We start from the raw sequence: 26,994 nt of genomic DNA, 5'->3' as shown, positions 1-26,994 counted from the left end.
AACTAACCTTGTTAATTTATCTGTGCGTGTGTTTGTGGTCCGTCCGCAAGACACGAGTAACGATTTCGTTAAATATGTTGTAAAATACGGCTTTAAAGATGTATGGTGGTGGTTGTTTTTGATAGCGGGTCGATAGGGGAAAATGGAAACGTTAATAAACAATAAAGAATTGAAAAGCGAACCGCCAGACGACTTTCCCGCATCTGTAAACAATTGCTTGACGTCTTGTAATCTTGTTAAAGTTGAGGATTGTAGTTACGAAGACGACCTAGATGCGGATTGTAAACCAGATTGCGTGAAATTGCACGCCAAGGATGCGATAGAAGGAAGGGGTGTTACCCATACCCCTTTTGGCGATCTTAATCGAAATGACAATTGCAACGTGAAATCGGAAAGTTCGGACGACGAGTCGTCGTCCGACGAAGACGGCATTGCCAAGTGTGAAGTGTGCAGGCTGACATTTTTAGACGAGTACGATTTGGAGTTGCATCTGAAGAGTAGGCGTTTGGACGATAAACGCTACAAGTGTTGCAATTGCGGGAAGATGTTCCGCGATAACACCCAGTTGAAGGTGCACGCTAGGAAACACACGGGCGAGAAACCGTTCGAGTGCGCAATTTGCGCCAAGAAATTTACCGTCAACGGTAACCTCAACAAACACATGAGGATACACACGGGGGAGAGGAGGTACGAGTGCCACGAATGCGGCAGGAAATTCACCCAGTTTGCCCATTTGGAGGACCACTTGAAGACGCATTCAGGTAAACCGAGCGGAAACCCAGAGGGGTCTAATATTTTATATTTTTTATGTGATTTTTAGGGGAGAGACCTTATGTGTGCGACTATTGCAACTCGGCGTTCAAAACTAAAGCGAGATTGAAAAAGCACCGGAAAGGTCACGAGGAGGTCAAGGTGGGAAAAAGATCTGTAAAGTGCCCCCAGTGTGATAACATGATGAAAAACATGAAGCAGTTGGCCACTCATATGATCACTCATGAGGCCTCAACGACAGGCCCTTTCATGTGCCACCTGTGCGGTAAGAGTTTCAGTAAATTCCAAACCTTGCAGTCGCATCAAAAAAATCACAACGCCATAAAAGCTTTCGAGTGCAACTTCTGTGATAAAGCTTTCGCCTCGGCTAGTCATTTGCGGAGGCATGTCAATTCCCATTCAGGTAAAAGCGAACGGTTGGGAGCAATTTTCCTTCACGCTTTATGGTTTTTCTTAAAGGGCTCCGACCGTACGCCTGCGACATTTGCAACAGGGGATTCGCGTCGTCCCAAAACCTGAAACGCCACCGGATGACCCACACCGGCGAGAAGCCCTACGGCTGCTTGGAGTGCGGAAAGGGGTTTTTGACGGTGGAGAACTTGACCCGGCACAAGAGGACGCATACCGGGGAGAAGCCGTTTTCTTGTAAAATTTGCGAGAAATCGTTTGCCCACAGGTAAGTCCGGGAGCAGTTTCTGAGAAACAGGTGAGAATTTCTGAGATACAGCTCAGCATTAATGATTTAGAAATTGAGAAATATGACAGACTTTTTCAGAAATAACACAGACTTTCTGAAGAGTAATTAGGAGTTTCTGAGAAACAAGTCAATTGCAGAAATATGATGAGGTTTGTCTAACGAGCACCCTCTATTAGCAACGTGCAGACAAACTTTAAATTCATAACCGTCATGCCAAAAAACCAATTTTTATTAATACACTATAAAAGGTTTTTAAATTAATGGAAATTTTCCGAAAAATTCAATCTAGAGCTTACCCATTTTATATGAATTACCCTGTATCTGATTAGCAATGTTCTTTAGCAAATACTTACTTTTGAAATTCTGACTTGTTTTGCAGAAATTCCGTCATATTTTTCATAAATTCCTACATGTTTCTCAGAAATTCTGACTTTTTCTGAGAAATTTTCACTTGGTTTTCATAAATTGTGAGGTGTTTTTCATAAATTCTTATTTTTCAGAGTTGTTTTACATGTTTCTGAGAAAATCTGACTTTTTTCTCAGGAATTTTTACTGGGTTTTCAGAAATTGTGAGGTATTTTTCATAAATTCTGACTTATTTTTCAGAATTTTTTACATGTTTCTCAGAAATTGTGACTTATTTCTCAGGAATTTTCACTTACTTTTCAGAAATTGTGAGGTATTTTTCATAAATCCTGATTTATTTTTCAGAATTTTTCACATGTTTCTCAGAAATTCTGACTTTTTTCTCAGGAATTTTCACTGGGTTTTCAGAAATTGTGAGGTATTTTTCATAAATTCTGACTTATTTTTTAGAATTTTTTACGTTTCTCAGAAATTCCGACTTTTTTCTCAGAAAGTTCTATTTGTTTTTCCGAAATTTTGACATGCTTCATAATCAATTCCAAGTGACTTCGTAGATGTTCATTATTGCTCATCATTACATTTTCTTAGACATTCCGACTTGTTTCTCAGTAGTCAGAAATTCTGATGCATTTTCAGAAATTCTGGCCTATTTTTAAAAACATCTTTCTTAGAAATTCTGATCTGTTTTTTAGACATTTTGATTCATTTATCAGAAGTGAGAAGTTTTCAATGGTTTCTCAGAAGTGATAAGGTCTGACGTTTTTTTCACATAGTCTGGCTTACTTTTCGGAACTTGTGACATGTTTCTCAGAAATCTTGAAATATATTAGAAATTCTGACTAATTTCCGAAAAATCAGAAATTATAACAGTTTACATTACGACTGGTTTCTCAGTAGTCAGAAATTTTGACTTACTTTTCAAAAATTTGATTTGTTTTCCAGATTTTTTTCAGAAAGTCTGTTTCTCCGAAATTTTCAATTATTTTGTCGAGATAATTTCGCGTATTCTTCAAAAACTTGCCCAAGATAACTAAGAACTATATTTAAAAGTTTAAATGACTAGATATATTCTAAGAACTCATTTCATTTTAAATTCTTTTAAAACAAGTGAAATTTTAAGCTTGCATTTTCAAAACATTGCATTTTTCCAGTGTTCCAGTTAAAGAAATATTCAATTTTGCACCGGCAATAGTTTGCATGCGATTTTTTGGACGTCATTTATAATTGTTAGTAATTGTCGTTAGAAAATGTTCTTTCAAGCAATTTCATTAGTCAGCCAAGGGGCGTTTCTAATGTACTTTTTATTTTTTTGTTGCAAAAGCAGTCGCACAGTGTTTCATAATCGTTCACAAAAAACCGCGTAAAGTTTCAAATTCCTTTCACATTATTTTATTTTATTTATTTATTTATTTACAACAGCAAACGTTTAATGTCTAATGTACGAATACAAATTATATTAAAAAATTCTTTAAAAAAAACATATAATATACGTATCTATATAGTGTATTTTCACTGATATCACAAAAACGACAAATATTTTTATAAAAGAGAAAAAGAAAGAAAAAAGAGTTATTGATTATAATTAGGTGCAATTCTCTGTCCAATTTGTTGTTTAAATAATTAGTACTTGTTGCATAGGAAGTTTTTTCACTGCAGTTTGACAGTCTTTTCTTTGGTTAATTTTTTGGAGTGACCTCATAGATGGATATTCGGGTAATTTTGAAAGTAGTTCAGTTGACACGAGCACCAGTTTTGTATCATCTTGTCATCGTCTCTCTTTCAGGGTTGTTAAATTCAGCTTTACAAGTTTTTCCTCATAGGAATCGTAAGATAAACGGATTTGAAGTTTTCTGAGATGATCTATTAAGAAAGGCCTTCTTATAATAATCCAAGGCCTTTCTGTTCTCCTACATGGTGTAGGATATAACGATACTCAGTTCTGTTTGTTCCCATAGTCATAGCATTGCATTTCTCTTCGTTTAGTTTCATTTTCCATTTTTCCTCAGAAAGTCGTCATAGTATTCAGCGGGATTCGCACTCTATGCACTCCATGCAAACAGTGTGATTGAAGTTTTGATATTTTCACTGATGTCGCTTACATAAATTAGAACAAGCACCGGCCCAAGAACTGATCCCCGCGGAACACCACTAAGCATCTTGTTTGACAAACTGCCATTTGCTCGTACTTGATAGTAACGATCTTTCAGCAATGAAGCAATAAGACGTAGTAGATTTCCCCTAATCGAGCTTAAGCAAAAGGAGATTTTGCGGAACTTCGGCAGAACTTGTTGATTTTTATCGTAGATTTTCATCCAGTCATCTGAGCATTTTGTTAACTATATCTGATATGGTATTATTATTTAAAAAGAAAGGCATAATTGCTTTCTATGTGCTTAACGCCATGCCCGTGTAAAGGTGTCATTCATTATATGCGACAAAATAGTGCTTACACTGCTAGGACATGTTCAATGTTCAATTATCAATGTTGGTTCCTTCTTGTTTCGTAATTTTCTGTTAAAAATAGAGATGCCAAACGTATTTTCAGTACAACCGCCAAGGAACACATGAGGACCGTTCACACCAAGGAAAAACCATTCGGATGCACGTTGTGCGAGAAAAGGTTTCCGATCAGCAAAATGCTGTACCGTCACGTTCGTGAAAGGCACCCCAAGTTCTTTCCCGAATTCAAAAGGGCGAACAGTCTCACGCCGAACGTGAGGAAAGCGATAGACAAAATGCAACAGGAGAGAAAAGACGCGGACCGCGCGACACACGACGACGCCCTGGAGACCTGCAAGTCGATAAAACAAGAAATCGACGAGGTTAAACACGAAATCGACAACGGAGTTAGCGTACCTTTCATAAAAGTGGAGAAGCACGAAGAAGAGTACAGCTAATAGAAGGTGCGTCTCAGTTGGTGGTCGCTATTGTTGAGAATATATTCGAAAGTTTATTTGGTTTTTGTAAATACGGGAATATCAGTTGTTACAGCTTTCGTTTGTACCAGGATCGATTTTCTACCTCTTTTTATAGCCGCGAGTTAATAAAGTGCGTGTTACATTCCAAACATTGAACAGAAAAGTTCGCGTTTCGTTTATTTGAAAAAAAAAAAATCGCCAAAACTTGTGTACAAAATGTATGGGTCGTTATTAAAGTGTACCATCAAAGCTTTTACGTGTGTATGTAAGGATATTACGAGGTCGGCGTCGGAAAAAACCCACTTTTAATTTTGTCTGTTCTCTGTTCTCGGTCGTCTGTTCTATGTAACCAACCGTAGCGAAGTTTTGAAGCCGGACTACAGTGGAACGGTTGCAACTGCGGGCTTCAAATTTCTCTGCTGACTAATACTAGGCGATGCGTAGCGGCCCGCGAAATATCGAGCCGATCGGACATCGGCGGCCATTTTGTCGGCGCGATTAGCGGTTTTTGTTCGGGAAGTGAGTAAGCGCTCGAAATTTCGAGATAAATTCGGCAGGAATTTCAGATGGGACCTATTGAAAAAAATAAAAGATTTTCTCGAAAACGAAAAATTTCTTGAACCGGAAGACGACGCGAGAGATTCGGTGAAACAGCCCAAAAATATGCAGGGTAATCCAGTTATGGGAAAAAAATCTGAAAATTGCCGTTTAGGGTACGCATCACACATTACACCGAGAAATGCCCCCCTTCCGCGCCCTTATTTCGGTAAGCGTTTTTACCATTTTTACCAGCACCACTTTTGTTTTTTAAATCAAACCAGAAAATATTGATTTTATAACCATAATTTAAATTTTCACGTGTTTTTCAGAAAGACCTATGTCAGAAATTCTGACACGTTTCTGAGACACTGACGCTAATTTCTCAGAAGTCAGAATTTTCGAAATGTATTTAAGAAATTCTGACGTATTTTTCGGAAATCCAGACTTGTTTTTCAAAAATTGTGAAACGTTTTTCTCAGATATTTTGACCGAGTTCTCAGGTCAGAAATTCTCACATGTTTCTCGGGCATTCTGACTAGTTTCTCAGACATGTTTATCAGAAATACTGCCTTAGTCAAAAATTCCGACACGTTTCTCAGACATTCTGATTGAGTTTTTAGAGGTCAGAAATTGTGAATTGTTTCTCAGGCATTCTCTCGAGTTCTCAGAAGTCAGAAAGTGTCACATGTTTATCATAAATTCTGGCATGTTTTTCAGATATTCTGACTGATTTCCAAGGTCAGAAATTCTGACATGTTTCTCAGAAGTCAAACATTTCTCAGATATTCTGATTGTTTTTTCAGAAGTCGGAAATTCTGACTGGTTTTTCAGAAGTCAGAAATTCCGAAATGTATTTTAGTAATTCTGACGTATTTTTCAGAAATCCAGACTTGTTTTTCAAAAATTGTGACACGTTTCTCAGATATTTTGACCGAGTTCTCAGGTCAGAAATACTGCCTTATGTCAAAAATTCCGACACGTTTCTCGGACATTCTGATTGAGTTTTTAGAGGTCAGAAATGTTTCTCAGGCATTTTCACGGGTTTCTCAGAAGTCAAAAAGTGTCACATGTTTTTCAGAAATTCTGTCCTTTGTCAGAAATTTATATTTGTTTTTCAAAAATTCTGACACGTTTTTCATATATTCTTACTGATTTCCTAGGTCAGAAATTCTGACATGTTTCTCAGAAGTCAGACATTTCTCACACATTCCGATTGATTTTTCAGAGGTCAGAAATTCTGACGTTTCTCAGGTGTGCTGACTGGTTTCTCAGAAGTCAGAAATTCCGACATGTTTCTCAGACATTCTTTACATAAAACCAGAAAATATTGAAAACGTCGATTTTATGTCCATAATTTAAATTTTCACTTGTTTTTCAGCAAGACTTATGTCAGAAATTCTGACACCGTTACTGATTTGTCAGAAGTCAGAAATTTCTAAATTTTTTTCAGGAATTCTGACATATTTTTCAGATTTTCGGAAATGTTTCTCAGAAATTAGACTTGCCTTTCACACGTTTCTCATATATTCTGACCGATTTGTCAGGTCAGAAATTCTGACAAGTTTCTCAGACATTCTGGTTGATTTTCTAGAGGTCATAAATTATGAAATGTTTCTCAGGCATTCTCACTAGTTTCTCAGAACTTACAAAGTATCGTGACATGTTTTTCAATTCATTCATTCTGGCGTTTCTTAGATATTTATACTTGTTTTTCAAAAATTTTAACACGTTTTTCAGATGCTCCGACTTATTTCTAAAGTCAGAAATTCTGACATGTTTCTCAGAAGTCAGAAATTTCTCAGATGTTCTGATTGATTCTTCAGAGGTCAGAAATTTTGACACGTTTTCCAGAGATCTTGATTTGTTTTTCGGAAATTGTGACACTTGTCAGAAATTTCGATATGTCTCTCAAACATTCAGACAGTTTTTTCAAAGTCAGCTCAGACATTCTAATTAGTTTCTTGGAAGTCAAAAATTATATGATTTACGGTTAGAGTCACAGTTTCAGTGGAAATTAGTTTACACTTTAAAAAAATAAAACCAGAAAAAATTCAAAATATCAATTTTTTTTCCAACTTAAACTTTGACTGAATTAAAGCCGTTCGCGATACAATCCTTCAGTCGTTTCTTTGGCTAAAAAGTAACAATAAAATATCATCTAATGCCCCCCATGTACAGGTAACATTCCGAAATCGTCATCGACTTAATTGTAAGTAATAAAATCCCTACTTAAAAAATACTCGGCATGTAAAAGTAATACACAACGTTCAATAAATAGAATACTTTTCGATAATTTCTGGTGAAACGTTACCGAGCTATTTATAAAATAACTCGTGTCTTGTTTTCAGTCTCTCTCGAATTACTCCGCGTCTCAGACCCTTTTGCTCCTGCTCCTCTGGATTTGTATCCTTAACGCGTAGTAACCGATGACCCTTAGGAACACCGTCAGCCCTAATAAAAATATCACAGCGTTCGAATACAGGGCGTTTTCCATATCCATTTCGTTGAGGAATTTCGTGGGGTATACGAAATGGCAGTAGTCCGCGTTGCAAGGGAGTTTAGGCCTGCCGTAGCCGAATACGGACAGTACCAGCCCTTCGAGGCCGTACTTCAGAAACGATATGTGGAACACCCACTGCAAATACGGGTGGCAGTCGTTCAGTTGCACGAAAAATCCCGAGAAAATCGTAAACGGCAGGAAGCAAAACGGACCGAATATCACACCGTTCTAAAATTTAAAAAACATAATAAAAAAATCGACTATGCTCTGTCTCTTAATGCGAGAGTGCTTTTTTTAAAAGGTCACTTTTGGTAGGACATAAATTTACAGGTTATGTGGTGGACGAAATCAGAAAGGAGTAGTCCAAGGATAGAACCCTGTGGAACACCTGTCGTTACACCTCTTCAGACATCGCAGCAACTCCCTTAACTCCAGCCAATTTGACTGCCTGCTGTCTCTCTCAACTCTCAAACCTCTCAACTGGTAATTCTCTGAGTGGAGCTCTAGCACAGGCATAATCGGATCGGAATCCTGACCGGAAGGTCAGGAAGAATGTTTATTGGTCTCAACTCATTCAAGCTTGAGAGCATATGAGTTTATTGGTCTCCTCTCCTCTAACGAGGAGTAATGAGAGTCATTTTCCGAATTGTTTTAACTCAGAGGCAGATTGTAAAGATAAGGTGGACAACAGCACTAGTTTTTTTATTGATATATATCAAAACACTTCCTCTATAATTCTGTCTTTTGTCAGATCAATGGAGCACACATTCTAAATTTTTCGTTGGTAATCAATATGGCGGCTGTCGTTGATCTATTTCGCTTAGAGCCTTTTAAAGTTCTTCTCCGTTTGTTATTTATGTTTTTTAGCTGTTTCGTCAGCTCAGGTCTTTTCCGTTTTTCAATTTTTTGACCCATAGATTACAATTTCTCGGGTGTCCCTAAAAAGCACTTTTCCTAGGCATGCCTGGCAACTCCTTTCGAGCTTCCAAACACTGCAAACGCTGGATCTTATTTCTACTGGGTCACGGATAATGCCAGCTGCCTTATTTTAAATACGAAATTAAGGCAGAAAAGGGAGAGATTGTAAATTTGAATAAAATCCCCACCACTTTTATAATAAGTGACGTTGAAACGATGAAGAGAGAATGATAGAGAGTCCCTTATTATTTTTCTGGACTGCAACCTCACTAAAATTTGCTTGTTAATAGTACAAATGATATACATATTATTCTCATTTCAATATAATTAATGTCTTATAATTATAATCCCTGTCATTGCTAAATCTATATTCCATCATCACTCTCTCGCATTAAGAAACTAGGAATAATTAATAAACTCATCGTGGGTTTTCTTACTTTAATTTCCATACAGGCACCGATGAACAGTCCGAAACTTTGCGCGACTAAAGATATCAGTATACACATCAGCAGAAACGAAAGTAGTCTGTATAATTCGACGGGTTGTTGGGTCAAAAAATAAGTAACTAATCCGTAAATGATCGTGGCCAACATCTGAAAGAGACGGGCAAGCTTCAATACACACCGGCGCGGCGAAGCACCGCTCCGGTCAGTCGGTAAAATGAAACCGTACAACGCGCGTATTATATCGTCCGTTTCGCTCAAACTTACTTGTACGGGAATATCGGCTACGGAAATGGCAATGTAATACGACTTTAGCGAATACCACTTGTTGAAATGTTCCCTCGAAATTATCGGCACTTCGGTGGGAACTAAAATATTGTTCACTTATTGCGCTTAAAGTTTACGACGTTACACTTACACGTGGTCGTGATGCAATTCAACGCTGTCAACATCAAGAACATCACGGTGAAGAAGAGGAAGTTGAAATTGTTCATCATGTTCGAGGCGTCCCGCCCGACGCCGTAATATAAAATACCTAAAACGGCGGTTCATTTTATAACGAACGTTGGGCAATGGTAGATTGAGGCAAGCATCAGTTAACATCAGCTCGAATTTAAAATTTAGTGAATCCAAATGGACGTGCAGCTCCACCAAACCATTACCAGTAAACAGTTGGTCGACTTTTGACTTTGCATTAATAGCTTATGTGAAATCTAAACCTAAAAAGCCGTTTGGTGATGATGACTTGATGACTTCTTCGGGGCTAAACTGAAACTGCATTCTACTATATACCAGCTTATATACGGTCTGAGGAGGGTGGAGCTAACTGATTAATACGTTGGTGAAACATAAAGACCTGAGACGTTGTTAAGAAAAGCAAAGGTGATTAGAGAGCCCACCCCAAGGTTATATTTGATAAAAAAATGTACTGGTTTTGAGCTGTTTCCACTGATCCCATGAAATTATAGTTTAAACGCCAAGGCGAAACACCGGTTTAGACCAGACGTTCACACTGATACCTTAATAATAAGTGTGATAGGTGTTTTAATTCTGGGTCCAATGATTGGGGTTGTAATTTACGGTTCTGTAAACCAGCATGGTCACGTGACTATGAGTTAGGTCTGATTGTTAAGAATATCTAAGACTTCGAGATTATTTTAAGTTTCTAATTTAGTTATTACGAAATTATCAGTTTCCTCTGTAAAGTGGTAAAATGGTGCTATTAAGTCGAAAGGATAATCCTGGTGCGTGAATGTTGATGAGATTCTGATTTTAAAGTTTGACGATGCTGGTTGTGTTCATGGCTGCCCTATCTATCTATGCATCCCTACCCGAGTCATCGCAACATATTTGCTTCTCTCATCATTAGAGATATCAAGCGTTACATTATATCACAACCTTCCAAAGAAAATGAGTTCCTTCATTATAATCAAAACATCACTGACCACGTATCAAAAGTTCCTAAGAAATACGATGTTAGAACCAGACTGTCCAAAAATCTCTCAACATTTAAGAGTGAGACACTAGGAGCACACAGCATTCCAACATCGGAGAGACAGGACGAAAAATATCAAATGGTCTAAGGGAACATGAAAAAACCTCATCAACAATGGAAAATTCCCTCACGCAATCAATTCTTCTGCCAAGGAAAAAACACGAAAAGTAATTTCACTGATTCATTGGTCTCCTACTTTTGTCGGCACACTACGACGCGAAACACGAATGTCCTCGTTTTGTCTGCTTGTTTGTTCCTGGATTTCAATGAATATTACTATTTGTATTTTTTTAAAAGAAACTTCCACAAAATACTGTCATACTACAGTTAAAGCCTGAAGAAGTCAACAGGATAATTGCCGAAACGTCAGCAAGGAGGAATCCAGAACATTTGCAAATAGTGACTGTTAGTGTATTTCATCTCACTTTTTTTCTTTCTTTGTTCTCCAGTTCTATCACCGATCGTATGTGACAACAAATTAGGTTAAGTTACATTAAAATCTTCCCGTATCGTGTTTTTTAAAGAATATTGTACGCTTTGTATAGAGCGATTAGGCTGTTAACCGCTTAATGCACACCTCCGTGACGTATACGGGCAACGTTTGCAGTGATATTTGAAAATCCAAGACATTTTGCTAAAATAAGTTTTGCTCTAGTATAACAATGTAATATATTTTACCTCGGGTAAAATTTTTTTTATGGTTGAATGAAAGAAGATTCTGAATTTGAGTATGCCAATTTATCAGAAAGCGGAAGGGGCGATGGCGATGTAGATACAGATACAATGCAGATAATTTTGCAGTCTTTGGTTATCTCCGCTTATTTTTTGATAATCAACCACAGAGGAAATGCAAATATTTTTATGTATAAATATAATTCAAGGAATACTAAAAAAGCCAAAGGAAAGAAATATCTTTACGTCGATATTTATAAGTAAAAAAAAATAGATTCTTTCTGATAATGAATCAGATGACTGTCATACTCATCCGAATCCTAAACTAAACAAAATTTGGCTTATTTATGAAGCTCTCTATAGAAAATTTAGTGCATTTTATATACCTAAACGAGGCTTCAGTGTAGATGAAAGTTTGTTATTGTACAAAGGACGATTTGGTTGGATCCAGACGTCCCTCTAAAACGATCTGCGTGCTCTGCGAATCTAAACCGGGGTATTTGTATTCGTTGATTATTTATACTGGAAAAGGAACTGCGAAGAAAGATAAATAAGGAAATCCCATAACGAAACCTATATTAGTTGTCTGCAATAACACCATGGATAGGTGATAGATGACTATCAACTAACTAAAAAACGGGTGAAAAAATATTATAAAAAAATATTTATGCAAAAAAGGCTGTACTTTATAGAGATAGTGCAGTATTTTATTCAAGAAAAGACAGCACGGGCAAAAAAATCAGAAAAACAAGATATTGGTGCAGCTACCATGACGTGGCCCCTATTTTAAAATTTACCATACAAAATTAAAATATTAATGAAACAATATTTTTTTCATAAATTCGTTAAAATAAGCGTAAATAAATAAATCGATTAAAGAAATGTGCACTTAGGGATGAATGTTAATGGATGCTAGCCGGATGAAGCCGCCATTATAAGGGACCCTCGTTTACCTATGAAAAGAGCGATAAGCGAATGGGTCGCTAATCTGTTGTACGTCAGGGTTCTGTCCCTGGACAAAACCAAAAACGCCCGTTTAAGTAACACGAGCACCTGATAAAGACACGTGGTGGGGTAAGTCCCTTTGCAGCACGCGTCACTCTCATCACTTTTAATATCACAGAAGTTTGGTCGGGGGAAAACGATGGCCGGCGCATGAACGGGGGTTATGGTACCAGATTTCATCATTTTATCTGAAAAATAAAAAAGCAATTTTGCACAGAATAATAGGGTGTTTGTGCTGTGGGCGTCAGTTCAATTTTTTTGGCCCCAAGAAGAAGAAGAATTACGTTATGGTCTGTTTCTTCTTCGATCAGTTGCTAAGTTATCTAGTAAAAACGGGACCACAGATACCGAAACTGTTGTCGACACAACTATGGTAATCATTCCCTAGATCCCTCTTTAAGTTGAAGCTTATTTTCGGTTGTCGATATGTTTTCTGTCAATCTTAGGATTGACAAATTTTTATTAACCTCGAGAATTTGATTTTCATTAAGTTTCGAAATAGCATTTCTGCTGATTGACTGTACTAGTGTCATAAGGGATGCAGTTTTTGTGATAATTTAAACTTCAAATTTTTGTTAGTCTTTTAAAATTTGAACAGTAACGCTTTTTTTCCGGCTTCAATGTTTTAGGCATAGATTTTACGCCTGAATATTTACTCGGGGCTTTCTATTTTTTTGTCAATCGTTAAAAATCCCGCAAATAGTCACAGATTTTAAATTTAGTCTGTGAACATATGGGTAACGGAGACGGATTTAGTTTACATTGAGTCTGAGAAAGGACAAGCCGACATCTTAACAAAGGGATTGACGTGTGTACCGTTTATGAGGTTAAGGGATAATTTTTTATATACGGCTGGACCATGACGTTATGAAAAGTAGATAGAAACGTGATGTAAAGGGAAAATGTTTTTTTTTTTGTAAGAATTAGAAAGATGTAAGGAAGAAATAGATCAATCATCATCAATCAATCATAGCATCAATTTTTTTCATTTCATTTTGTTATTTTAATAAATTGTTGTTTTAGTAACAGTAATAGAAAAGACACCAGGCTTTTTCTTGTTCTTAAAAGTATTCTTTTTTTTTTTGTATTCATTCGCAACTATTAGCGAGTTCATTTAAAAGTAATATTTTAATAAGTTACGAATTAAAAATGTGAATATCCTGAGACAGGATTAAAAACGAACGTCAGAAAGTTCGACTTATAAACAATAAACAAATAAAAAAAACGGAAAAGATCCTGTATTATTAGAAATTAAATTTGAGAATATCTAAATATATATATATATATATATATATATATATATATATATATATATATATATATATATATATATATATATATATAAAGGTATTTTTGCAAATTGTGCGCGGGTGGCGCCACCTACAAATGATCGCAACAAACTGACTGCCTCCCTCCCCGAAAACGCCCACATGCGAATTTTTGTACCAATATTTTCGAAACTGTGAACGCAAGTAATAAAAAAAAAACGAAAAAATAAAATTACTTTTATCACCCAACATCTAGGCGAGTATCGACTTTAGGACTTTGGGTTTATTTCAAAAAACGAAACATTCGCTTTTAAACAATGTCAAAATGAAAATAACACATAACATGGTTCAAAAAAAAAAGTTAAAAAAAAGACAGTTGTCTAAGTTTGAAATCGAACGTACCTATATGCTCGATCGTATCGAGTTGCAACGAACCCGCTTCGACGCTGATCCAGTCCTGGTTCAGTCCGTTCTTCGACTTTTTCACTAACTCTTCCGAATGATCGCCATGTTCCCCAGAAACCACCTCCAGCACTGAAAATACGAGACTGAACCGCGACGCCTCCAAAATTAAATTGATAACCCACGGTAATCGGCCGGATTGTGGTACGGCGGACATTTTAAATCCAACTCTTCCAAGTAAGACAGCAATCCTTTCACGGAACCTTGGTACATGCATCTACCGTCCGATAACGTATATAAATGATCGAACAGGTCGAAGATCATCGCGCTCGGTTGGTGTATGGTGCAGACTATGGTTTTTCCAGCCTGCGCGAGCTGCTTCAGCAACATCACGCACTGCTTCGAAGTCAAACTATCCAGGCCGCTGGTGGGCTCGTCGAAAAACATGATCTGAGGGTTTTTGATCAATTCTAGAGCGATGGAGAGTCGCTTTTTCTGACCGCCCGATAGGGACTTGGTCTTCACCTTCCTGTGGGGCCATAAACTTATCGACTCCAGGATTTCCTTAACCTAAAACACGATAAAACCTATGAAACCATGTAAATATAAAAAATTACTTACTTTATTGTGTTTTTCTTGGGCGCTAACCGACGAAGGCAGTTTGAGATTGGCCGCCACCGTCATGGCTTCCTGTACGGTCAACAGCGGCTGGAGCTTGTCGTCCTGCATTATGTAGCAGGACTGCTTTCGAAAAGCCAGCTCGTTCCTGATTTGCTGGTTCGTGTATAACTGTCCGCTGCTAATGCCCGTCCTGGAAATCGGAAAACAAATATTTCGCGCAATTACGAATGAAAGAAAACACGAAGAGTCGTTTTCTACTTCCACCAAAACAAATCACTTTTCGAACGTTCGTCAAAGATCAAACAACTCTTAAGCGCGTTAGATGGCGCGACACAGGCAAACATTAAAATGTAACAAATGTGAGTATGGCACATCCAAATGAGCTCAGAGAATCGGTATTTTAATATTTATTGGATATTGTCTTTTTGCGTGAAAAAACTTGTTATCGACATCTATTGCATTTTGTCGCATTTGCTTGTAACTCTACTTGAATCGTCACCGGAATTAGGGACTCATACACTTATAAATATTAGAAGGTCATAGACATTTTAAGATAAGATTTGCTCAACATGATCACAAACAAATCTTCCGTGCTTCTGCTTCCAAAGCTACAGTTGCAATTTGCATGAAAAGAAGAAGACATAGATTTGACGTTTACAGTACGCTCTCTAACTCTGGCTCGACTGCTTTTGGTAAGTGTTAAATTATTGATTGGAAATAAACATGTGGTTTAAGAACAGCAGATTGTTCGAACGATATTTTTAATTCAACGCTTCTTATCTGCGATCGAGTTCCTCTAAATGGGTCTAAATTTCAACAGCACCGGTCGCTAATTTTCCAGGTCAGTATTAAGTATTCCACATCGTAATCTTTTTCTGTCTGATGTCATTTGTTACCGATTGATGTACTATGCGTGTATAGGTTATGCGCGATCTAAAGAAAAAATTGTCTTGGTTTTGCGCATAACAAACGAGTAGTGTAAGGAACGAACTCTATTTTATTAAAAAAAAAAAACATTATTTGGAGAGTTCCGTAAATCTGAATTGCCAAGGCCGTATCGCCGAAATCGTAATTAATGGTAGGTAATGCGCCGCAGCGTATCATTGGCGGTTTCGATCAAAAATTAATCGAAATGCTCCAAATTATAATTCGTTTCCTACAAGGTCGTGTAATTGTTTACCAGATAAAATTTTCGAGATCAAGGTATCGGCAATGCGAGACGCAAATTTGATTTCGGCGTTTGTTCGATAAAGGTCGAATGGGATAAGGACTTTTCGGGAGAACAATGACCTGGTCCTCGCGTGCACCGAGATGCGGTGAGGCGTTAGTAGTCTGGTGCAATGAAGAACTTAAAACTTTTTGTTGCACTCACTTTTTCGGAAAATTTAGATAAAATAAACACAATGTACTAGGAATATGCGTTGCATATGATATAAAGTTTTGTTCTATGTATTGCAATACCTGCTAGTTTGTACTATGAGTGGTACTGTCGAAGTCATGTTCTGTAGTTGATCGTGACCAATGAGTATACTTGGCTATACGATTAATTGGTACTTAGTAAATACATTGTGGACTAAGATGTCGACTTTTATTTATTATCTACGTCTTCTAAATGTAGCAAAGCATGTTGAATTGAATTAGATGGGCATTTAATGCCATATTTAATGAGAAATTTTATCCCTTCTAAATTCGAGATATTTCAAAATTGAAAATTTCCATGCAAAAACTGGCAGAAAAAAGAAAAAACAAATTTGACTACACAATCGACTTCTATACAAACAGTTGCTCTAATGAATTTTTGGATTAGTGAAAACGTAAATTAAGAAATGGACATTTTCCAAAATCAAATAAACAAAAAAAAACAATGAGAATCGTTGAAAAATTTCCAAATAAATCGCTCCATATACCCTCAAATCGTCAGATTTGAAATGATTCTACCAACCGGATATCTCTTTTTCTGCAACCAAGTTTCACGCATCAATTTTTATAGTAGAAGCTTCACTTTCTTGAAATTTGATTAAATCTAAAAAAAATCGTCGAAAATCACATATAATACGAACTTCCTTCGCGATTTAGATCGGAATGTGAGGCTAAAATCTGAGCAATACTTGAAAGTTTTCGCCTTTTGTCAAACGAGATACCGAAGGTTTCTTTACGACGTTCCACAGGCATATTTTTAACCTAGAAGGTTACTTGAATAACCAATTATTAGTAAACTTTACCTTTAACGAGCCCAAAAACGAAAAAACGTTTTCTGATAAAATTGAGGTTATGACCATAGACGAACCATTGTCACTATATTGGTTAGTGGTAAAATCTGCTCCAAAGAGTCTTAAGTATTATAAGAAATTTTTGTATTGCAATTTACTATCAATATGGCGTTCGGACAGCAGTTTTCAACGTTAAATTAGAACTATTATTGAAATTTTCTCCTCTTTAAGGATCTTTTTCCCAAAATCCAAAAAGATTATTAGTTTAGGAACTATCAGTAAAAAACTAAACGCTACTTTTTACCATCGTTAATTGTTTATATGGATGAATGAACGAATGAATCGAATGAGCTATATCGCATAATTTTAACTAGATAACCTCCCTTTCCGAAAACGTTGCCAACGTTGCTAACACCCGCAAATCTATTACAATTTTTTACGAGTGCGATGCTTGCCACGGCCTCTCTTCGCGATGAACTCGGTCAACGTTAGAAAGAGACCAAACGCTACTTGGTGCACGTGCACTTAAAGCCTTCGGTGCGATCGCACCGAGCATATCTGTGTCGCTTTTTTAAGTGTTTATTGTTTCGTTACCCGACAACTAAGGTAAATCTCTTTCCGCGAAAACCATTAAATTCTATTATATATACAGTATAGTCCGGCACGCAGTAAATACATACAAGTACCACATAAATTTTGTTATTGGACTAAAGAGTTATTATATATTTGCTTTATTGTTACTACCTATAAGAGACAATACTTGGCCAGCGTCATCAATAAGCTTTAGCTACTGATAAATTTTATTAAAGTGCCTAACGGTTGTTAATGAAACATTAGTAAAGTATTTAAAAATATAATAAGTAAAGATAACTTTACCTGTATGTAGACGACCATAAAAATGCGAATAGCTTGAATAATCGTTTTTCAAAAGTCGGTGAAACAATAGTCGATAACCTTCAACAAGAAATAAATCGTTGAAATTCCCATAGAATGAATCAAAACCTGCTAAAACCTACTAAAACTGATTTTCTTAGCCTAATATCATAACTAAATTGGTCAACATGGTTTTCCTCACCGGAAGAGTTAAAAATTAGAAAAATAATAACCACTATAAACCAGGAGACAAGAGCTGGTTCGATAACGACAGACCAATCTCTGTCTCAGGTATATTTTCCAAAATATTGGACCGAATATTTCGGTTGGTAGTGAATGAAATGTCCCTCAAAAATCGAGCCCTTCACATCTAAGTCGAATTTGCTCTACCTAGTTCGGAAATATACCAAGTAGTCTTCTTCTCTTTTCTTCTAAGCTCAGCAGTGGCAGTTTAGAGAAAATATACTTACGTATAACCAGCCAGTATGTTCATCAGGGTGGATTTTCCAGAACCTGAGGGTCCCATGATGGCCGTCAGATGGCCCCCCTGGAATTCCCCGTTCACGTTGTCCAGCACTCGTTTCCATTCTGAAATCAAGGGAGGCGGTTGGCGCACGTCTGTACAGGCTGTCGCAAACTCGAGGCGATTTCGAAAAAATCGACAATTAAAAAAAATTTCTTCTTGGCCTTAATTTTTTGAAAACAAACCACACTTTCTCGCGACAACTGCTGCCCCCTGCAAGTCGGCATTATTAAGTTTTAAGTATCACTTTGGGATTTGTTTTTTTTTTTAATTAACTCTTCTGCAAACATAGAACCATAGAAACGGACACACACTAATAACTAATATAACAATGTTAAAAAATAAGGATTATATTTCTTTGTTGTCTTTTTTTCTGACATTACAAAATACAAATACCAAATATAAGCATTATATTATTGTATTTTACTGTCAGATATTTCACCATGCAGAAAGCCTTTTTTTATTAAAAGTTCGGCCTGTCGAAAGAACTAATTAACTATATAAAAATGGTTGGATTTTTAAAAAATATTTCGTCGTATAATAAAAAGTAGATGATTGTTTCCTCTTGGGCGCTCCATTCGCGGACACACTGTATATGCGTATTAATTTTGCAATAATTTTGTTTAATATTAACACGTGATGCTTCGTTTTTACAAATATTACCTAAATTTGCAAGATGGTTGCGAATGTGCACCTTTTCAAACTTTTACATATTTCTCAAATTAGAAGGTGTTCTTTTTTTATCAGCAGCGCTTGGAAGCCTTAGGCCGGTACAGATGGAATCAGATTTTTTTTGTCTGTCTGTTCTCTGTAGACGCGGCATTAAGTGGCCGTAACTTTCAAGCCGTTTGACTTACGGTCTTCAGAATTGGCTACTTTTAAACACTCCATGGGACAATTAAGCCAGCAAAAAATGGCCTCGATCGGACGCCGCCGGCCATTTTTTTTCCCGATTTTCGGCTGTTTTGCTATGAAACAAGAAAAGTGTTCGAAATTTGACGCTATCGACTTTAAATTTGGCACACGTATGAAGTTTGGTTCCCTGACGGAACCTATTTTAAAATTATTTTTAAAAATCATTCGCGATATTAATCAAATCTTATCAAGCATGTTTTAGAAATTTCCGAAAATTTTTTTTGGGTTATTTTGATTTCGGACAAAAACATCTACGCGATCGGGAACATTATTTTTTTTAGACGACCTCGATTCGCGATGAAAGCACCTTACGTTAATGCTATACAGTGCATTTTGAACATGATGTACGTTTTTCCAAAACTTACGAATTTCAGAAACAATGAACCGCTTATCGGAACAAAGCATTGCTCGATATTGATAAGCCGCGGAATTCGATTAGACTGTCGAGACGACGAAAGACCGGTGAAAAACGGCCGCGTAGAACGAAGCAAAAGTCATGATTTTTGAATTGTTTCCAGATATCTCGCGCTGCGGCGATTGCGAAGGACGATAAAGGGTCGCTACACTGTCCACAACGGGTGTTTAAACCAACTTCGCGAGTGGAAAGTCAGAACTTTTAATGTTCAACAGATTTCTTTCCTGGAGGTGTTCATAAACACAGAATAGCGAATAGAATAGTAGATAGAACATAGAACAATGAAAAATAACTTCAACTGCTAAAGTTACAAAAAAAAACACGTTTTAATTTCCATTTTAATCTAAATTAAAGTAAACTAACCAAAACTAATTTTAGCTACAGAGATTTCTTTTTTTAGAAGTATTAATAAAATAGAATAGGATATGGAGCATTAAAATATGTCAGGATTGAAATAACTTTGAACTGTTGAGTAAAGTTGCAAAAAAAAGATCGAATTTCTGTTTTAATCTGTGTTACTGATTCTAGCTAAATACATTTCTTTAATAAAAGTGTTAATAAACATGGATTAGACCATAGAACTGAACATAGAACATAGAAAAATGAAAAAAGTCAGGATTGAAATAACTTTGAACTCTTGACTAAAGTTGCAAAAAAACAAGATTTAATTTCCATTTTAATCTGTGTTAATGATTTTAGCTAAATACATTTCTTCGATAAAAGTGTCAATAAACACAGATTGACCATAGATTTGAACATAGAACATAGAAAAATGAAAAAAGTCAGGATTGACACTCCACTGAAGTTGCAAAGAAAAACTTGATTTTATTTCGGTTTTAGTTCGTATTACTGATTTTAGATAAACAGATTTCTTTTGTAGAAGTGTTCTTAAATATAGAATGGACCATAGAATAGAACAAAGCACCTAGAAAAAAAAATCAGGATCGAAATAACCTTCAACTCTTCACTAAAGTTGCAAAGAAAAACATGATTAATTCCGGTTTTAGTTTGCATTACTGATTTTGGCTACATAGATTTCTTTCCTAGAAGTGTTAGTAAGTATAGATTAGACCATAGAATAGAACATGGGATATAGAACAATGAAAAAAGTTAGGATTGGAATAACTTTAAATACTCGGCTAAGAATACAAAAAAAATGTTATAATTTCCGTTTCAATCTGATTCTAGATAAACAGATTTTTTATTTTACAACTGTTTATAAACATAGAATAGAACATGGAATACCACATAGAACAAAGAACCACGTAACTACGTAATCGCTTTTTTAAAGTGATTTGAACCTGTGTTATTAATTTTAGCAAAATAGATTTCATTCATTTGAAAAGAAAAGGTTTGGAGCAGCGTAATGTAAGTTAAATTTATTTTCTGTATTTTTTTTAACAGTAATTTGTTTCGTTAGTAAACGAAATCTATATTTTGTACTACCGCTACCTCATGTTTTCATTTGGTATACTTAGCTTATGTGTGAATTAAGTATTTTAAGTCACTTAGGAATAATTGAGAGAGAAAGCGGACAAGGAAAAGTGTTTATAAAAACCATTTGGTTACCTAAAGCATTGAAATTCTTAAAAAACCGGGCAAAGTTATGAAATTTTGTAGATCACTGTCTAAGACGCATTTAAATGAAGCCACAAGGAAACGGAGGATAAGAAGATGGTTAAAATGGGAGCCGCTGATAGTTTTGGTTAGTCGGAAAGTCAAACATCTAAAATTTCGACCGTTTTCGCGAAATCGTTCGATAAAAATGATCGATCAATAACGACGTACCTGTCGTTGTAAGCGAGGCAAATGGATTTCGGTTTACTTTCGGGCGGGTCGTAAATCTACGTGGCTTGATCCGTCTAATCTATATCGTTATCCTTGAGAATAACTTATTTTGAGCACGCTAAACTCTCAGCGTGATAAGAAAACTCGCCTTATATCTTATACCGCGTCGAAAACATACTGGCAAAGGACTTTTGACGAGAAAAGTCCGGCAAAAACCTGCGAAGGTAATGATGACAATATATTCCGGGAAATACCAGGTTAGCGTCAAAATTTCCCGGCCTGACATAGATGCAGCTCCAGTATCACAATAAAACTTTGTCTTCTTTTCAACATGTACCTTAGTAGGCTGCGAAAAAAAAATGAAGTCTTGCGTCAAATAGTTTTTTTATTGGCAGCATTTTAAACAAGACGTGTCCGAAAAAATGTCGACAATAACGCAAATTGAGTATGGAGCAGTCAAAGTTTTTGACAAAAGAAGGGTTAGCAACTAAAATTATTAAAGAAAGGCTGGATGGGGTCTACGGCCAAAGTTCTAGTGAAAGAATGGGCAAAACGTTTTCGAATGGGGCAGGAGTCCCTTGAAGATGATTCAAGAACTGGTCGACCAGTGGGGGTCATAACGGAAGATATTGTGGCGATGGTGGAAGAGGTGGTATTGAGTGATCGACGTTTAAAGGTCAAGAAAATCTCAGAAATTACTGATACAAATGTTCGTCGAATCCTGCATGATCATTTAGGTATGCATAAGGTTAGTCCAAGATGGGTTCCTAAAAACCTTTCGGCTATTCAAAAACAACGACGTGTCGAGTGTGCGCGCTCTTTTTTGGAACTCTGTGGGTCGGAACCGAAGCCTGTGGCAGAAACCATTGCGACGGGAGATGAAACTATGGTTCTCTATTATGACCTTCTATCGAAAAAAGGATCAATGGAGTGGCGTCGTAAGGGTGAAGCACCTCCAAAAAAATTCAGAGTCTGCCAGCCAACAAAAAAGGTGATGGCCACGATCTTTTGGGATTGTGAAGGAATTCTTTTGATAGATTTTAAAGAAACTAAAGTGTACGTGTACGTGTAAGACGCCAAGGAAAACTGACCAGAGGCGTGCGTCTTTTGAACGACAATTTGAAGTACCTTGCTTTTAAGTTTGTATATTTTAATATAAATAATAAATAATTAAATACAGTAAATACAATAAGTACAGTACAGTAAGTACAATAAATACAGTAGTGGCCCTAATACCGATCCCTGGGCATGGCAATATTTTTAGAACCATATAAGCATTTTAAGTGAGCAATGGATTCTTTAATACATTGGGTAACGTGACCATTAAATCTTAGCATAGCCGAGCATAAGCCCAAGGTTTTTTATTTCTAGTTGCGATAATCGATCAACATCCACGGGCCTACCAAAGAACATCGCTATAATTTTTTTTGGATTTAGATGGAGTGAATGTTCTAGGGAGACCCTCTTAATGATTTCTAGATCATTATTTGTGATTTGACAGCTTTCCAAAATTTTATCTCCAGAAAATGAATAATAAACTCATGTATCATCTGCATACATTTGGGTTTTGCAATGCTGTATAAAACTAGGAAACGCGGACGTATATATACAGTATAAAATTGACCCCAGAATGGAGCCTTGAGGCACCCCAGATATTATAGCACGGCACTCTGATTGCTGTCCATTTAGAACCACTTTTTGTGTACGACCTTGCAAGTAGTTCCTCATAAATTCGACAGCACCCTCATCAAGCCCTATGTATTTTAGAATAGTTAGCAAAGTATGGTTATTGAAGGTATCAAACGCCTTAGAGTAATTAGAGACGTTTAGGAGAGCAGTTGCACAACTGTGCCCCTTGCTGAAGCCAGACTGAGTTTCAAGAAGAGTACTATTTTATATATAATATATTATACGCCTCGTATAATACCACGCCAAAACCAATACGGTTGAACAAAATTTTAACGTTCCTGGAAAATGCCTTGGCGCGATAAGCCGCTAAATCTATACCAGCGTAGATTAATGTTAACTAATCAAGATAAAATACGGGCGATTTTGACAGAGACGCCGCAATAAAGTGTACCAACAAAAACGTTAGTCACAAAGCGGATAAAACGTTTATACAAAATTTATACCGATACTAGTTGTAGCAAACTTAAGTTACGTAATTATTACTGCATTATCGTGTATTTGTGTTATCATATAGATCGGTACAGTTGAAAAATGATATGGCATTAACAGCATAGAAACGGAGCCATGGAAGCATCCGAAGCAGTTCTAAAATCTCTAAAATCCAATCCCGCCATCGTAATACTAAGAGCAGATAAAAGTGGTCATCAACAAAAGTGAATATCAGGAAAATATTCCAGCAAGGGGGTCCTTGGGTAAAAATGAAAGAAGGCACAGAAATCAAGATTTAGGAGCAAGCCATTCATCCACGCAGAAAATTCTTCCAATAGCAATTGAAAAGTAGACTAGTTTTATGAAACCATCATATAAATGTGCAAATAAGATTAATTTTTTCATCGTCTGCTACCTTATTGCGGCGTTTTGTTTAAACGTTACTGTAGATGAACAAAATTGTAGGTATCGGAGTGAGTACAAATAATGCCCGATGGGCCAGAGAAAATCATAACCAACATCCACCGGATGGATACGAAAATTATTGACCCTTATTTCTTCGATTCGAAATTACTTAATTCAAATACCGTAATTGCGGGTGGTAAACGACCTGCAGGATATTTTGGCAAAACGTCAGGCGAATGATCCTACTCCAGGCTCAAACAACGAACGGATGAACGGATGAAACACCCGGATATATATATATATATATATATATATATATATATATATATATATATATATATATATATATATATATATATATATATATATATATATATATATATATATATATATATATATATATATATATATATATATATATATATATATATATATATATATATATATATATATATATATATATATATATATATATATATATATATATATATATATATATATATGATGACACTATATTCCGGGATATCATCCGTTCGCTCGCTGAACTCCGACCGGAATCCTGCATCCGACTGGAATCCTGCAAATCCTGCATCCGACTGGAATCCTGCAGACGTTTCGCCAAAATCTCACTTGGCATCTTCAATGCTCGCGCTCCTAAAACACTTCGAACACTCGAAGTGTATATATATATATATATATATATATATATATATATATATATATATATATATATATATATATATATATATATATATATATATATATATATTCTTACGTATTGATTCACGGATGGAAAAATGTGATGACACTATATTCCGGGATATCATCCGTTCGCTCGTTGAACTCCGACTGGAATCCTGCAGACGTTTCGCCAAAATCTCACTTGGCATCTTTAATGCTCGCGCTCCGAAAACACTTCGAATGGAAATAAATTTTTCGAAAACGGAATACCTGGCAACAGAAGATGGAGAAAACTACCTACAAGTCGATGAAAATCATCAAATAAAGAGAACCAAAAATTTCAAATACTTAGGTTTCATAATATCTCACAAAGGGACAACAGAGGAAGAAATGAACAGTAGACTAGGCCAGACGCGAAACTGTATCAGACAACTAAATCCAATACTCTGGGATAGGCACATCACTCGACATACCAAATCACATATATTTAACACAGCGTAATGACATACGGCGCGGAAAACTGGGTGATCAACAAAAAATACAAAAGTAAAATACAGGCCACTGAAATGGAATACTGGAGGAGAAGTTGTAGAATTTCGAGAATAGACAAAGTAAGAAACGAGGAGATCACGCAGCGAATGGGTGTCAAGAAAGATACCTTAACATTGATTGAAGAAAAGAGATTGGTATGGTATGGGCATGTAAGAAGAACGGACAGAAATAGGTGGATACACAAGATAACAGAATGGAGCCCCATAGGTAGAAGGAAAAGGGGTAGACCCAGAAGATCTTGGAGGGATGAAGTAGATGAATCTATGGAAAAAAGAGGTATCGGAGATGAATGGCAAGACAGAGATGGATGGAGGCGTAGGTTGAGAGAAGGGAAACAGCGACAGCTGTAAAAAACCCTATATATATATATATATATATATATATATATATATATATATATATATATATATATATATATATAAACTGAAAAAGTAAAGTTATAAATATATATTCCACGAATCTAAGTCTACAATCAAATACAGCACCAAGGTTTTTATTACAATTCACAATTTTCAAATCGTTAATTAAATAATTAATTAATTAAACAAATAAAGCGTATGACTTTATGATGTGCGTCCATTTCTCGTATTTACGTTGTATATACGGGTTTATATTTTGTTGACAATTATGGTGTTGGTGTTGTTGTTCTTGTGGTTACATGTATTGTTTGTATTATGACTAACATCTTAATATTTTGATTTTCAATAAAGACAGTTTATTATTATTATTAAATAGACTTTTTTCTTTTATCGAAAGTGTTATTTTTTTTTATGATTCTATGGATTTGACAAAACTTTCAAAAATCTTATAAATACCAGTAACATATAAAAATAGTTACCAATCAGTAACGTTTTTTTTTATGAAATGCTTTTTTGCTTTTTTAACTGTTTTCATTGATCATCGAAGAGCCTTTGAGGCCATTGATAGAGGACGTCTGGTGGGTAAACTGTGTGCATATCGGATCAGAAGGAATGTGCTTGTGTGAAAAGTTGATTATCTACGTGACTGATTCCATCTAACAAGGCTTCCATCCTACTTACAAGATTATTTAATTCCTATGTCGTGCAAACATCTTTATAATGTTAGGGGTGAAAATGATTTTTGATATTCAGTTTGTTAAAACTCTACACATGTTAAAAAGGCTGTTTCGTGATGGGCTTCGATTGTTCAATGTTCTCAAAAATTTGCCGAATGTAAAATGCTTCCAAAAAATGGTAAAAGATTCTTATATTGATATTAATATTCATATATTCATATATATATTCATATATCAGTCATTTACAAGCGTAGTTTTGGTAATGTTAACGATAATATACCGTTTCATTTCAAATAATTATAATTATTATATATAACATTATAAGTAGGTGAGAGTGATGCAAATTTAGTTAAAGTTAGTCGAAAGTAAAGCGACTTGACGGTGACAAGCCACAAAAAACAACAAAAAGCTCGGGTGTAAACACACAAGCAGAGACAAAAAGCGCGTATGCAAACGTAGCCGCTTCTTTGTCTCTCTTTGTTTGCGTCCCGCGTGAGTCAGCTGATCGACATCGCTTTGTTTACGTCCTGTCCGACCAAACGCGCCTCCCCTAACTTACGTCTCTTGAAAATGCCTTCTCGCACTGTGTACGATACGTCCCTAAACGTCACCGTCACCGCAGCGCCTCCTACGATGGAAGTTTCGAACTTGTCGACGTATCCGTTTTCCGGGATCGTCAGCAAGTCGATCTTTTGCGAATCCGGACGTATTCTCGCGAGTTTCTTCAGCCGCGGCGCGGTACCGACGCTGCCGTTCATTTCGGACGCTTGGAAGCGACTGCGGTCGCGAGTTCTACCGCTTGACAAATCTAGAGAAAGAGCCATGTCGGCGCAGGCTCACGCGTGTCCGCGATCGCACGTCT

At 36.3% G+C, this 26,994-nt stretch overlaps 2 protein-coding genes across 4 annotated transcripts; one reads left to right on the top strand and one right to left on the bottom strand.

Moving 5' to 3' along the window:
- LOC132704384 (zinc finger protein 664-like) lies at positions 1-7,778 on the top strand. Of its 3 annotated transcripts, XR_009619275.1 has the most exons (6): positions 1-761; positions 821-1,174; positions 1,231-1,447; positions 4,380-4,737; positions 5,112-5,518; positions 7,641-7,778. XR_009619275.1 is itself a non-coding variant. In XM_060674352.1 (4 exons), the coding sequence occupies exons 1-4, from the start codon at positions 143-145 to the stop codon at positions 4,729-4,731; spliced, it is 1,404 nt and encodes a 467-aa protein (XP_060530335.1). In that variant the 5' UTR covers positions 1-142; the 3' UTR covers positions 4,732-5,100. The 3 variants fall into 3 exon arrangements, 2 of the variants coding, with proteins under 2 accessions (XP_060530335.1, XP_060530334.1); XM_060674352.1 differs by lacking the exons at positions 5,112-5,518; positions 7,641-7,778 and having other exon boundaries at positions 821-1,036; positions 4,380-5,100; XM_060674351.1 differs by lacking the exons at positions 5,112-5,518; positions 7,641-7,778 and having other exon boundaries at positions 4,380-5,100.
- LOC132704383 (ATP-binding cassette sub-family G member 1-like) lies at positions 7,664-26,991 on the bottom strand. The gene is made up of 10 exons (XM_060674349.1): positions 26,692-26,991; positions 18,170-18,287; positions 14,617-14,806; positions 14,181-14,565; positions 13,996-14,127; positions 12,274-12,513; positions 9,572-9,688; positions 9,421-9,521; positions 9,148-9,303; positions 7,664-8,020 (listed from the first exon to the last, which is right to left on the bottom strand). Exons 1-10 carry the CDS (start codon positions 26,954-26,956, stop codon positions 7,664-7,666), a joined length of 2,061 nt encoding a protein of 686 aa, XP_060530332.1. The 5' UTR covers positions 26,957-26,991.
- Between the last annotated feature and the right edge of the window lie 3 nt (positions 26,992-26,994).

This window comes from Cylas formicarius, unplaced genomic scaffold (assembly GCF_029955315.1).
Source record: "Cylas formicarius isolate icCylForm1 unplaced genomic scaffold, icCylForm1.1 PGA_scaffold_7__23_contigs__length_41026272, whole genome shotgun sequence".
NCBI lineage: Eukaryota > Metazoa > Arthropoda > Insecta > Coleoptera > Brentidae > Cylas > Cylas formicarius.
This window is presented reverse-complemented; position numbering and strand designations above follow the sequence as displayed.

Bases quoted from the DNA above. Each gene is read 5' to 3' on its own strand.
- LOC132704384 (XM_060674351.1), top strand. From the start codon at position 143: ATGGAAACGTTAATAAACAATAAAGAATTGAAAAGCGAACCGCCAGAC. The intron at 762-820 runs GTAAACCGAGCG...TGTGATTTTTAG, and splicing joins CCACTTGAAGACGCATTCAG to GGGAGAGACCTTATGTGTGC. The intron at 1,175-1,230 runs GTAAAAGCGAAC...TTTTTCTTAAAG, and splicing joins GCATGTCAATTCCCATTCAG to GGCTCCGACCGTACGCCTGC.
- LOC132704383 (XM_060674349.1), bottom strand. From the start codon at position 26,956: ATGGCTCTTTCTCTAGATTTGTCAAGCGGTAGAACTCGCGACCGCAGT. The intron at 14,566-14,616 runs GTAAGTAATTTT...ATCGTGTTTTAG, and splicing joins CCCAAGAAAAACACAATAAA to GTTAAGGAAATCCTGGAGTC. The intron at 14,128-14,180 runs GTGGGTTATCAA...TCGTATTTTCAG, and splicing joins CCACAATCCGGCCGATTACC to TGCTGGAGGTGGTTTCTGGG.